The 11945-nt window shown below is 61.2% G+C and overlaps 1 protein-coding gene across 3 annotated transcripts in view; it reads left to right on the plus strand.

The window, feature by feature from the left end:
• Window positions 1–11662, plus strand: part of COL6A2 (collagen type VI alpha 2 chain) — a 39791-nt gene extending 28129 nt beyond the window's left edge. Inside the window, exons 14-28 of one of the 3 annotated variants that reach the window (XM_027548155.1) lie at window positions 125–214; window positions 822–884; window positions 1472–1534; window positions 1745–1807; window positions 2174–2236; window positions 2510–2560; window positions 2805–2840; window positions 3065–3127; window positions 3212–3274; window positions 3418–3453; window positions 3640–3685; window positions 3948–4100; window positions 4266–4718; window positions 4935–4973; window positions 10552–11662. In XM_027548155.1, coding sequence (XP_027403956.1) covers window positions 125–214; window positions 822–884; window positions 1472–1534; window positions 1745–1807; window positions 2174–2236; window positions 2510–2560; window positions 2805–2840; window positions 3065–3127; window positions 3212–3274; window positions 3418–3453; window positions 3640–3685; window positions 3948–4100; window positions 4266–4718; window positions 4935–4973; window positions 10552–11150 — 1881 coding nt within the window. In that variant the 3' untranslated portion in view covers window positions 11151–11662. Of the gene's footprint in view, window positions 1–124; window positions 215–821; window positions 885–1471; window positions 1535–1744; window positions 1808–2173; window positions 2237–2509; window positions 2561–2804; window positions 2841–3064; window positions 3128–3211; window positions 3275–3417; window positions 3454–3639; window positions 3686–3947; window positions 4101–4265; window positions 4719–4934; window positions 4974–7371; window positions 7638–8384; window positions 9468–10551 lie in introns of those variants that run through there. The other 2 variants (XM_027548164.1, XM_027548174.1) reach the window with 2 other exon arrangements.
• The last annotated feature ends 283 nt before the right edge of the window (window positions 11663–11945 follow it).

The raw sequence follows: 11945 nt of genomic DNA on the forward strand, positions 1-11945 counted from the left end.
CCTGAGGCAAACGTGGTCCCTCTGGAGGCAGCGGGCGTGAGTCCACTTGGGGCTGGGCCCTGCCCTTGGCCACTCACACGTGTAACCAGGCCATCACTGTAACTGAGTTATCTCCTCCCCACAGGGCTATCAAGGCAACAACGGAGCCCCAGGAAGTCCTGGCCTGAAAGGAGCCAAGGGCGGGCCTGGGCCCCGAGGACCCAAAGGCGAGCCTGTGAGTTCACATCCGCCCAGCCCCGGGGTGCCCGTCCCCCTGGCCCCTCCCTCCTGCTGAGCCACCCCAGCACACTCCCTGCTCTGGGCGTCTCTGAGCCCAACATCCTCTGGCATCTCTAAATGTGCCCCTTGTCCCCATGCTGCAGACACCAAGCAGGGCCACCAAAGAGTGGCCTGCAGGGCCCAACCACGCCCCTGCCAGACACTTGGTGCCTGTGAAGTGGCCCCGTGTCCCCATCTCACCCCCCTAGCAGGACTCCCCTGAGGGCTAAACCTAGACCCAGAGACACACAGGGCTGATCTCCGGGCTGACCCTCAGAGAGGTCGCAGCCTGAGGCCTGGCCTAATCCAGCAGGGACCTAAGTGACCACGCAGAGAGCTGGTCCAAGCTGGTGTCAGTCATGTCACCTGAACCCCCAGCCCGCATCATTCCCAGACCCTCGGCTGGGACAAACTGGCCCATCAGAAGACACAGTCTAGGCTGAAGCACTCTGAAGGGGGTCCCAGGCCCCACCGCCAAAGTCCTCATGGCGAGAACAGAGAGTAGGGTTCCAGTGTGGCCCCCACCATCAGGACCCCCCTTTCCACAAGCCTGTTTTCTGCAGGGGCGCAGGGGAGACCCTGGAACCAAAGGCGGCCCAGGCAGTGACGGCCCCAAGGGTGAGAAGGTGAGTGTCTGCGTTAGGGGAGCCTGGGGCATTGTCGGCCGTGTCTGTGTCTGCACTGGGGTCTCACTGGGTTGAGGGGCCAACGGGGCCCCTGTAACAAGGGATGACCAACACCCCCTCCACAGTCCACCTCAGACAACGAAGGCAACCCCCAGGGCCTGACCGTCAAGGGGTGCTTCCTGCAGGGTCTGGGAGAGCAAGAGGCACTCCCTGCTGAGGGGCCTGGGCAGGGCCAATTCCATGCACACCATGCACAGTTGAGCAAGCTGCATTCTGCTCCACCCCCGGCCTCCCCTCCCCTCCCCAGCACACATGTGTTCCTGTAGTTGGCACAGGAGGTCTTGTGATGAAAGCCGAAGGTGGCCAGCTCCCTGTGAAATGTGAGTGAAGGGCTCCAAGGAGGGCTTCCTCCTCTGGACATGAGTGGTGGCCCCTGCCTGCCCAGGCTGCAATGAGGCTGAGTGGACAGGCCTGCTGTTCCAGCGTCACCCTCCACAGTGTGCGGCCTCCTCCTCCAGGGAGTTAGTGATCCCCTCTCCCACCTCCCTCACATGCAAACCAAACTAACCTGGCCTTTCTTCTCACAGGGGGACCCTGGTCCTGAGGGGCCCCGGGGCCTGGCTGGAGAGGTTGGCAACAAAGGAGCCAAGGCAAGTGGTCATGGCTGGGTGGTCACAGGGGCCACGTGCCCTCCTGCTGGAGGGGCTGCACCAGGAGCCCCTGCCTTCTCCTGCCCTCCACCTTCAGACTCAGCCCGGGGGCCACTGTGGTCAGGGCTGAGGGCCTCTCGGAGGGCAGCACAGCCCCACCTTGCTCACGTCCACAGTGAGTCTCAAGCGCTTCATCCCTCTTCCTTCCAGGGAGATCGTGGTTTGCCTGGACCCAGAGGTCCCCAGGGGACTGTCGGAGAGCCTGGGAAACAGGTCAATAGCAGAACGCCGAGGAGGGCCCGTGGCTCTGGGACCCAGGCCCCTTGCTGTCTTTTGACCTCATTGTCCCCCTTCCCCACCCTGCAGTCCACTTGGGTCTTCTGTCCTTGGGCAGGAAGGACACTGTCCCCAAAAACCTGGGCAGCGGGACAGGGGGCATCTCACACCCTCATCCTGCCCTGAGGGGTCCAGCTTTATCAGATGGGAGGCGGTGTGGGGCCTGGGAGCTGGACGTGGCTCATGGAGAGTAGAGACCTTCAGGATGCCCAGCCCCATGGGGCAACAGTGTCACCTGGGGGTCAGAGCAGGATGACGTCAGTCCCCCTCTGTGCCGACTCCTTGCCTCCTTTCTGTTCTCAGGGATCTCGGGGAGACCCTGGTGATGCTGGTCCCCGCGGAGATTCGGGACAGCCTGGCCCCAAGGTATGCCCCCTCCCCACCCTCCAGGATGGGGCTGGGAGCCTGACCAAGTCTTCCAGGAATCTGCCCGCTCAGCCCCCTTGGTGTGGGAGGACATCAGGGGCTGAGCAGCAACCCCCCCACCTCCCCCATTTTCTCACCCTTGGGGGTAGTATGTCTTCCCAAAGCGCTCCCTGCCCATGAGGCCCCTCCCCACCTGCCCCAGTCCAGGCCAGCTGGCTTAGTCTCCACATTTTTCCACTGGACCTGCCCTGACTGGCCTCCTGTGTCCCCCAGGGAGACCCTGGCAGGCCTGGATTCAGCTATCCTGGACCCCGAGGAGCACCTGTAAGTCCTGGCACCTGGCGTGGGACAGGTACTGGGGGAGGGCCATGACCAGGGAAGGTTCTTGCTAGTTCCTGCTAGGCCCAGGGTGATTGGAGAAGGGCCCGGGGCGCCAGCAAGAGGCAGGCCTCCTGGAACCTCAGACCTTCTCCCACAGCCTGCGTGGCTCACCGTGAGGGCTGGGATGGGGCTGCAGGGCCTGCCAGCCCTTGGCCCTTGCTGAGTGATCCCTGTGCTTGCTTCCCAGGGAGACAAGGGTGAGCCAGGCCCCCCCGGCCCCGAGGTACGTACTGTGGTGCATGGGGCCGTCTGTGCGCCTGGCCTCAGCTGAGCTCTGGGGGTGGGAGCTGGCTATGCCCTGAATCTGTGCGGGGTTGCATCTCTGCCAGCACTGCTGAGTACGGGTTCCTCCTGAAAAAGCCGGCAGGTCTGCTGAGGCTGGGGCAGGGAAGCACTGCTGGGCCACAGAGCTCTCTGCGCTATTAACAAGGGTGTCCTGTGTCACAGGGGGGCAGAGGTGACTTTGGCTCCAAAGGAGAACCTGGGAGGAAAGGCCAGAAGGGAGAGCCTGTGAGTACCTCCATGCCAGGGCAGAGCCTTGTGCGGGGACCACCCAAGGCATTGCCAGAGCCCACCTGCCCTTTTCCTTCTCAGGCAGATCCTGGTCCCCCTGGTGAGCCTGGCCCACGAGGGCAGAGAGGAGCCCCAGGACCTGAGGTAGGTCAGTCGCCATGCCTTTGGCCTTGAGGCCCAGCCCCTGGGTCAGCCTGACCAACAGGCACCCAAACCACGTGGTCCGCAGCCCTCGCAGCATTGGCCGTGAGGAATGTCACCTCTCACGGTCACCCTTCCTTCTCCAGGGAGAGCCTGGCCCCCCAGGAGACCCCGGCCTCACGGTAGGTATCAGTTGGGTTGGACTCAGGGGCCTCCTGCGTCTTAAAATCCTAAGAAAGGGCAGCAGGGACAGACAGGTCGGGGGTGAGCTCAGGGCAGGAGGTGGACAGGGTCGGCAGGCTCCCAGGAAGCACTTCTGGTCCCTCCCCATGGTTCACGCTCTGCCCGCCCACCCGGCTGTGTTCCAGGAATGCGACGTCATGACCTACGTGCGGGAGACCTGCGGGTGCTGTGGTGAGTCGCGGCCCCCACGCAGCTACATCGGAGCACTTGTCTCCCTTGGGGCTCCTGTCCAGGGGTCAAGGTCACCTGCCCTAGTCCTGCCCTCCGGGTTGCGTTCACTGTTTCCCATGGTGCACTTGGGTGCACGCCCCTGGCGTCTAAGGGTGTCTCCATGGGCCCGGGGTCAGCGCGGCGACCCTCCCGCCCCTCGGTCGCCCGGCTCCGCCCTCCTGCCCGGTTCCCGCTGACCCCACCACTCTCCCGGCCCCGGCAGACTGTGAGAAGCGCTGTGGCGCCTTGGATGTGGTGTTCGTCATCGACAGCTCTGAGAGCATCGGCTACACCAACTTCACCCTGGAGAAGAACTTCGTCATCAACGTGGTCAACAGGCTGGGAGCCATCGCCAAGGACCCCAAGTCGGAGACGGGTCAGCTGCACCGCAGTGGGGTGGGGTACGGGAGCGCCGGGCGCAGTCTTGAGCAGAGAGGGGCCGGCGCGCAGGGCACCTGGGATCCAGACGGAAGCCCACGGGAGGGGTCTCGGAGGGGCCGTAGCTCTGCCAAGGCTGACCTCATGCCCGCGCCCGCTGCAGGGACCCGCGTGGGCGTCGTGCAGTACAGCCACGAGGGCACCTTCGAAGCCATCCAGCTGGACGACGAGCGCATCGACTCGCTGTCCAGCTTCAAAGAGGCCGTCAAGAACCTTGAGTGGATTGCTGGTGGCACCTGGACGCCCTCGGCCCTCAAGTTCGCCTACAACAAGCTCATCAAGGAGAGCCGGCGCCAGAAGACCCGCGTGTTCGCGGTGGTCATCACAGACGGCCGCCACGACCCCCGGGACGACGACCTCAACCTGCGGGCGCTGTGCAACCACGAAGTGACGGTGACGGCCATCGGCATCGGGGACATGTTCCACGAGAAGCACGAGAGCGAGAACCTGTACTCCATTGCCTGCGACAAGCCGCAGCAGGTGCGCAACATGACACTCTTCTCCGACCTGGTGGCCGAGAAGTTCATCGACGACATGGAGGACGTGCTGTGCCCGGGTGAGTCCTGGCGGGGGCGGGGGGGCGGGGCCGAGAGGGGTGGGGGGGAGGGCGGGGGGAGGGGAGGGATGGGGCGGTGCAGGGAGAGGTGGGGCTGCGCGGGGAAGGAGCGGGGGTGGGGCGGGGGGGGGTGTAGGCGGGGAGAGAGGAGGGGCTCCTGGCCCCGTAGGACCTGAAGGAGTCACCAGGACCCCCGCCTCTTTTCCTCTCTCCTAGATCCCCAGATTGTGTGCCCGGATCTTCCCTGCCAAACAGGTAACGCAGGCGCCACTGACCCCCAAACAAGTCGGCAGCCAGGGCCGTAGAGAGGGCTGTGCAGGGACCTCAGGAAATGCTGGTGCGGCCACCCCCAGGAGAAGCCTCAGGTTCCAGACCTGTGGTGGCCCAGCCTCCAGGATCCCAGCATTTCTGAGGAGAGGGCTGGGGGTGCTCAGCCACCCCCCACCTCATGCATGTGAGGAAGGGGAGCTGCCCACTGGGCACTGCGCCGGGCTCTCCAGCTACTGGTCTCAAACACACAGGTGCCTAGAGGGACAGAAACCCCAGAGTTGCCTGGGGTTGAAGCCCTGGATCCATACATGAAATAACTGGTCTTAAACCCTCCAGGAGGTGAACACATTCACAGCCCAGGGGTGGCTGGGCGAGGCAGAGGGGCCTCTCCCCTGACAGCCCCATGCTGCTGCTGCCCAGCATCTCCGGTCTGATCTTCTGTCCGGAAGCAGACGTTTACGGGGCCATGCCCCCCGCCCTACGTGCTGGCACTAGTGTGGGAGGCTGGGGACCCACAGAGGCTGCTCCAAGGAGTCCCTCAGGCAGGATGGCATCGTCCAGCCCCACTGGGCATCGAGCTGCTGCCTGCAGGGCTCTGCTGCAGTGACTGGGCCATGGAGGTGCCCAGGGACACCAGGAGCTGAGCCCCCACGGCTCGCCCTGCCCTTGCCAGCCAGGTCGTAGAGCCAGCTGGATCCTTGCGCTAAGTTGTGGGTGCTGGGCCTGTCCTGGAAGTGGGTCCTCCGGGGCTGACTCTGGGAGGTAGGGGCTGCCACAGCGGGCAGGGGCCAGGTTGGGCTGGGCTGCTGGCAGGTCCAATGTTGACGGGAACATGGGTCGTGCATCCACATCCATGTCTGCCATGAAGTTGGCGCTGGGGCTCCTTCCAGGCGTCAGATGGACCCCTGGGTAGGTTCAAAGGCTCCAAGGCAGCCTGAGGAGAGGGAATGTGTTGACTTGGGGACAAGGGTCCCTACTCTTACTCTGACAGAGAACTTCCAAAGAAGTGCTCCTGAGGTTGTACCAGTGACCACGCCATGGCCGATGGCGAGCAGTGGGGGCGCCCCAGAGTCAGCTGGAGACAGTGGTGTGTGGTGCCCAGGGTCACCCAACCCCCAGAGGCTGACCCAGTAGCACCAATCCCCATTTCCTCTGGGGCTAAAGGGGCTGGTGTCCCCACAGAGACCCAAACAACCCATGGTCTGTGCCCCTGCTGCCCTCAGAACGCCCAAGTCCTCTCAGGGTAGGAGCCCTGTGGTCAGGTGGCTGCTTGAGGGCAGAAACCTGAACCCAGCCCTGGTGCCAGGGCCCAGCAGTCATCTTGCTGGGGAAGTGTCGAGTCTCTCACCATGGGCAGTCGGCTGAGGGTCTCTGTAGCTACTTCTCACAAGCTGAGGCTGGTCCCCTCGTTCCTAGTTACTGAGAGTCTGTCATGAACATGTGTGGGATTTTGTCAGATGCTTTTTCTGCACCTATGATATGATTGGGTGGTGTTTTTTCTTTAGCTTGTCAACATCATGAGGTAGAGTCTTTGGATTTTGAATGCTGACCCAACCTTACAGACCTGACATAGATCCTACTTTGTCATGGTGTGTAATATATATACATGTGTATGTATATATGTGTGTATACACACACACACACACACACACACACACACACACACTGTTGGGCTTCCCTGGTGGCTCAGCGGGTAAAGAATCCACTTCCAATACAGGAGACACAGGTTCGATCCCTGGGTTGGGAAGATCCCCTGGAGGAGGGCATGGCAACCCACTCCAGTATTCTTGCCTGAAAAAAATCCCATAGACAGAGGAGCCTGGCAGGCTACAATCCACAGAGTCGCAAAGAGTTCGACATGACTGAACAACTGAACACACATAGATACAGACTGTTGGATTCAGTTGCTAGTATTTTGTTGAGGATCTTTGCATCTGTGTTCGTGAGAGATGAACAGAGCTGTGTGACCTTTCTTGTGATGTCTTTGGTTTTGATATTAGAGTGATGCTGGTCCCCAGCTTGGTGATCTCACTTCTCCTGGGCCTCCAGGACCTGAGAGTGAAAGGGAACAGACCCCTGAGAGACCCCTTCTCCCTTCTCCTAACTCTTCCTTTCACTAAACTCACACCCTCATTCTCCTTTTTTTTTTTTTTTTTAATTTCCACCTTGTCCTCTTTTTTTTTTTAAATATTTATTTGGCTGCATTGGGTCTTAGTTGTGGCATGCTAGGTCTTTGTTACAGCGTTTGAACTCTTCATTATGCATGTGTGATCTAGTTCCCTGACCAGGGATTGAATCTGGGCCCCTTGCATTGGGACTGTGACATCTTAGCCACCACCAGGGAAGTCCCTCATTTCCTTTAAAATGATTTGAAATTTCCAAGTAAATTAGACACTGTGCCCAGAGAGGAAGAGACCAGATGTAACTACAGAATGTGCTCCTTGACACGAGTGGAATCCGTCCAGCATGCTGAGGGCTGAGCAGACAAGGCGCAGGGGGATGCTGCCTGCTCTAGTGAAGCCTGGACCTTCTGGGCCAAGTGGCCCTGTCCACCCAGAGACTCAGCCACATCTGGGCTTGGATTGAGCTGGGTGGCAACTCAGCTGGGGTGGAACCATGAAGCCGCCGTCAAAGAGAAACAACGCTGGACACCAGTCAAAGGCAGCAAAGGCAGGTTTTCCTCCATGACAGCTGCTGTAGGAGGGAGGAGAGCCAGGAGGCCTGAGCCCTGCTCCCCACACCAAGGCCAGGGCTCTGGAACACTGGGGCCCGAAGGAAGGGCGCAGGGCAGGGGTGGGGCCATGGGCCAGGCCACCTGGACAAGCTAACTGGACATGCGGAGGCAGCCCCAAGGACAGGAGGCGTTGGGCCCATTGGACCCAGCGGGTAGGCCCTGACCTCCCCAGGGACAGGGTGGGTAGAGAGCGAGAGGCTCTCCGAGAGATTATTCCTTGGTCCTCGGAGATGGCTCTGGGCCTAGAGATTTACATCTAAAAGGCGAGGCAGATTTGTCTAAAGAAGTTGCTCCAGAGGGGCTTCAGGGGTCACCTGCTTAGCACCAGGTGGGGCTGAAACAGGCAGGAAATTCTCCTGGCAGTGCTGAGGCCCTCCCAGGGCAGGGCCCTGAGTTGTCAGCAGCCACCAGGCCGGGTCCATTTCAGAAGCCATCTGTGCTCAGAGTCTAGCGGTTCTCGAGCTCTTGCTCCATCTCCTCGGGGCTCCCTGAAGCCCCACTTACTTGGCCTTGGCCCTCAGGGCCAACAGTGCAGCCTCCCTGGCTCCTCATCTAACCCCTGGCTGCGCCTTTGGCCCCTCCTCGTCTCTGAGGAGAGAAGCGGCCGGAGGCGTGCTCATACCCACCACATCCCTGAAAGGCCTCTCTGGAATCCCCCGCAGATGGACCGTGGCCTGGCGGCGAGCCCCCGGTCACCTTCCTCCGCACGGAAGAGGGCCCGGATGTCTCCTTCCCCAGGACCATCCCCCTGATCCAACAGTTGCTAAACGCCACGGAGCTCACACAGGACCCAGCTGCCTACTCCAAGCTGGTGGCTGTGCTGGTCTACACTGCGGAGCGGGCCAAGTTCGCCACAGGAAACGAGCGGCAGGACTGGATGGACCTGTTCATTGACACCTTTAAACTGGTGCACAGGGACATCGTGGGGGACCCTGAGACCGCGCTGGCGCTGTGCTAAAGCCGCAGGGTGCAGCCCCACCTGGCTGCATGAGCTCCCGGGGGCTGCCTGCCTTACACTGCCAGGCTTGAGACAGCAAGAAGCTGTTCTCTCAGTCTGGAGGCAGAAGTCCAAAGTCAAGGTGTCCTGGGCCACTACCCCCTGGGCCTCTAAGAGAAGGTCCTTCCTGCCTCTCCAGTTCCCCTCTCTGCCTCTGTGGTCATGAGACTTGTCCCCTTCCCCTCTGCCTCCTCCTACAAGGACTCTTGTGGTCGCACTTAGGGCTAGATAACCCAGGATAGTCCCCCCCATTTCAAGGGAATTGTTCATTGAATTCCATCTGCAAAGTCCTTTTTGCCATATAAGGTCACAGTCACAGAATCCAGGATTAGGATCTCTCAGGGGCCATTATCTGGCCAGAAAGAAAGAGAGACCAGCAGAGCCTCACAGACGACCCAGCTCCCGACTCCACCGCTGGCCTGTGCCCAGGGCCCCTGTGCAGTCCTCTTGTCCCCTGGCTGAGACATGGAGCCCCTGCCCACACCACCAGTCCCTACATCTCAGACTGCCTGCCAGGGACACAGAGGGAGCTTGCTGGGCAGTTTCAGTCCACCTCGAAGCTGCTCTTCATCTGCACCACCACCAAGATAAGCTGCATCATTAATAAGCTCCTTAAAAAAAAGAAAAAAAAAAAATCTGAAACCCTCGCTCCTCTGCCGGGAGCAGCACTCCAAGGACACACCCAAGCGTGTCCTTCAGGTGCTGTGAGATCATCTCAGACATTCTATAAAAGCTGAAAAGCAAGGTACCTGAGTGTGTGCTGTGGTCAGCGGCTTGCTGGGGTGAATTGGTTGCTCACCGGATCTTGAGGGTGACCCATGTGGCACAGGGGGGTGGGGGTCACCTGGTGCCTACAGGACCCAAACAGGACTTCCCCCTCATGGTTGCTGCCAAGGGTCAGGCACCCCTGTGTGCCCAGCCCTGGGTCAGCACACCTGGGCTATGACCAGAGTCCTTTTCTGCCCAGGTCAGGAGGGGTGACCAAGGGCTGAGGAGCTAGACCCAGGTGGGAAGGACCAGCCTGGTCCACGCTGAGCCCCCAGGGTGGTTAGAGTTGCGATCTCAGCAGTGGCTAGGGGAGGGGCTTGGCTGCACATCCCTGGCATATGGATGGGGACCGAGCCTGTGGTCCCTCCGGTGTGTGGAGCGGGTTTTCAGCCTGTGTAGTGGCATGGCCCCTAGGTCTAGCCTCAGCCTGGCAGCAATCTTGCCCGCACACTGTCCAGCATGTCCAGGCTGGTGACTGCCCAGATGAGGGCAAGGGTGTCCTGGCCACACCTATGCCCGCTGGCCTATCAAAGCCTCATCTAGTTGACGGGCCCCTCTCTCTAACATTCCCAAGCCTGGAGAAATCTGGCCAGAGGCAGGTCGTTGAGTCTGAGGATCTTCTTGAGATGTTTTTACACAGTCACACCCTCATTTCCCATGGACTGTGATCCTTTGGGGGCGTATTCAATTCTTGGGTCAAAAAAGGGGGCTTTATGGACCCCTTCCCATGAGGGCCTGGAGGCTGCTGGGCAGAGATGGTGCTGGTAGAGTGAAAAGGGGCCCCTCAGTCTCGGGGTTGGGGACATTTCCTGGTGGCAGCACAACCAAAAGAGATGGTGTCCGTCTCAGGGAGACGGTGGGAGTCTGCACCAGCGTCCTGGGCGCTGTCAGGTGGGGGAGTTCCCTACCGGAGTGGCCTTGGGGGAAGCTCCAGCGTCTCAGTGCTCCTGTGGGCGGGGTGAGTGTAAAGAGGCCAGCGCGGGGCGTGGCCCGGCGGGCGCTCCAGGGGCCGGGCCGCCGGGCCTCACGTGGGTCGCCCGCGCACCACCCCTTCTCGCTCCTAGAGCTGTACGTGGCCCAGTGCACACAGCGCCCGGTGGACATCGTCTTCTTGCTGGACGGCTCTGAGCGGCTGGGCGAGCAGAACTTCCACAAGGTGCGGCGCTTCGTGGAGGAGGTATCCCGACGGCTGACCCTGGCGCGCAGGGACGACGACCCGCTCAACGCGCGTGTGGCATTGCTGCAGTTCGGGGGCCCGCGTGAGCAGCAAGTGGCCTTCCCGCTGACCTCCAACCTGACCGTCATTCAGGAGGCGCTGGCGAGCGCGCGCTACCTCAACTCCTTCTCTCACGTGGGCACGGGCATCGTGCAGGCCATCAATCAGGTGGTGCAGGGCGCTCGGGCCGGGGCACGCCGCCACGCGGAGCTGTCCTTCGTGTTCCTCACCGACGGCGTCACAGGCAACGACAGCCTGGATGAGGCGGTACACTCCATGCGCAAGCAGAACGTGGTGCCCACCGTGGTGGCCGTGGGTAGCGACGTGGACACGGATGTGCTCTCCAAGATCAGCCTGGGCGACCCGGCCGCCGTCTTCCGCGAGAAAGACTACGACAGCCTGGCCCAGCCCGGCTTCTTCGACAGGTTCATCCGCTGGATCTGCTAGCGCCCCCTCCCCCAGCCCGCACCCCCACCAGGCCCCGGGCCCCAGCCCCGTGACTCCTGCCCTACGGGCTCTGTCCTCCTGTCCATGGTGCTACTCCGACCCCACTGAGAGGTCCAGCCGCTGAGGAATGAGTCTCCACGTATGGGTATAAAGTCAGGAGTGAAGGACACCGGCCCACCCAGCTCCTACTGGGAATCCCATAGCTCCGGGCACCCCAGCCCTCCTCCCCTCTTCATCATCTGCCCTGGCCCTGCCCTCTATGCCCTCCCGGGACCCCAGAGGCTTCCTGGGGTGCACTTCTCCAGTGGACCTCCCTCAGCCCAGCCTCATTCACAGACTCATCCTCCCCCCCACCCCTGCCCCGCAAAAGCTCCCTGCCAGCCCCAACAGCCCCCCTGCCGCTTTCAGGTCTCCAGGGGACACCTTCCCCATCAGACTGAGCTGTGATAGCAGGCCCCATACCTCCCTGTGTGCACACACCCCAGTCCAATAAAGGCTTTGACCCCTCTTGCTCCCCAGTTTCCAAGTGACTGTACCAATAGGGATTCACGTAACCCCCAGGACTGATCATATCGCTGGGGACCCCGGATTGTTCTGTGCACTGAGATGTTGCTGGGCCTGGCCCCATGTCCTTCAGTGTTCTGGGCTGAACTGTGTCTCTCTTCCCTGAACTCCCAACGTTCAAGTCCTTCCAGACACCACACTCCCAAGGGACAGGATGGCCTCAGCCATGGAATTCACCTCTCTAGTTGACTCTGGGCTGAAAACAATGTACTTGGTTGATGAAGTCTCGCT

Source organism: Bos indicus x Bos taurus, chromosome 1, assembly GCF_003369695.1.
Source record: "Bos indicus x Bos taurus breed Angus x Brahman F1 hybrid chromosome 1, Bos_hybrid_MaternalHap_v2.0, whole genome shotgun sequence".
Lineage (NCBI taxonomy): Eukaryota > Metazoa > Chordata > Mammalia > Artiodactyla > Bovidae > Bos > Bos indicus x Bos taurus.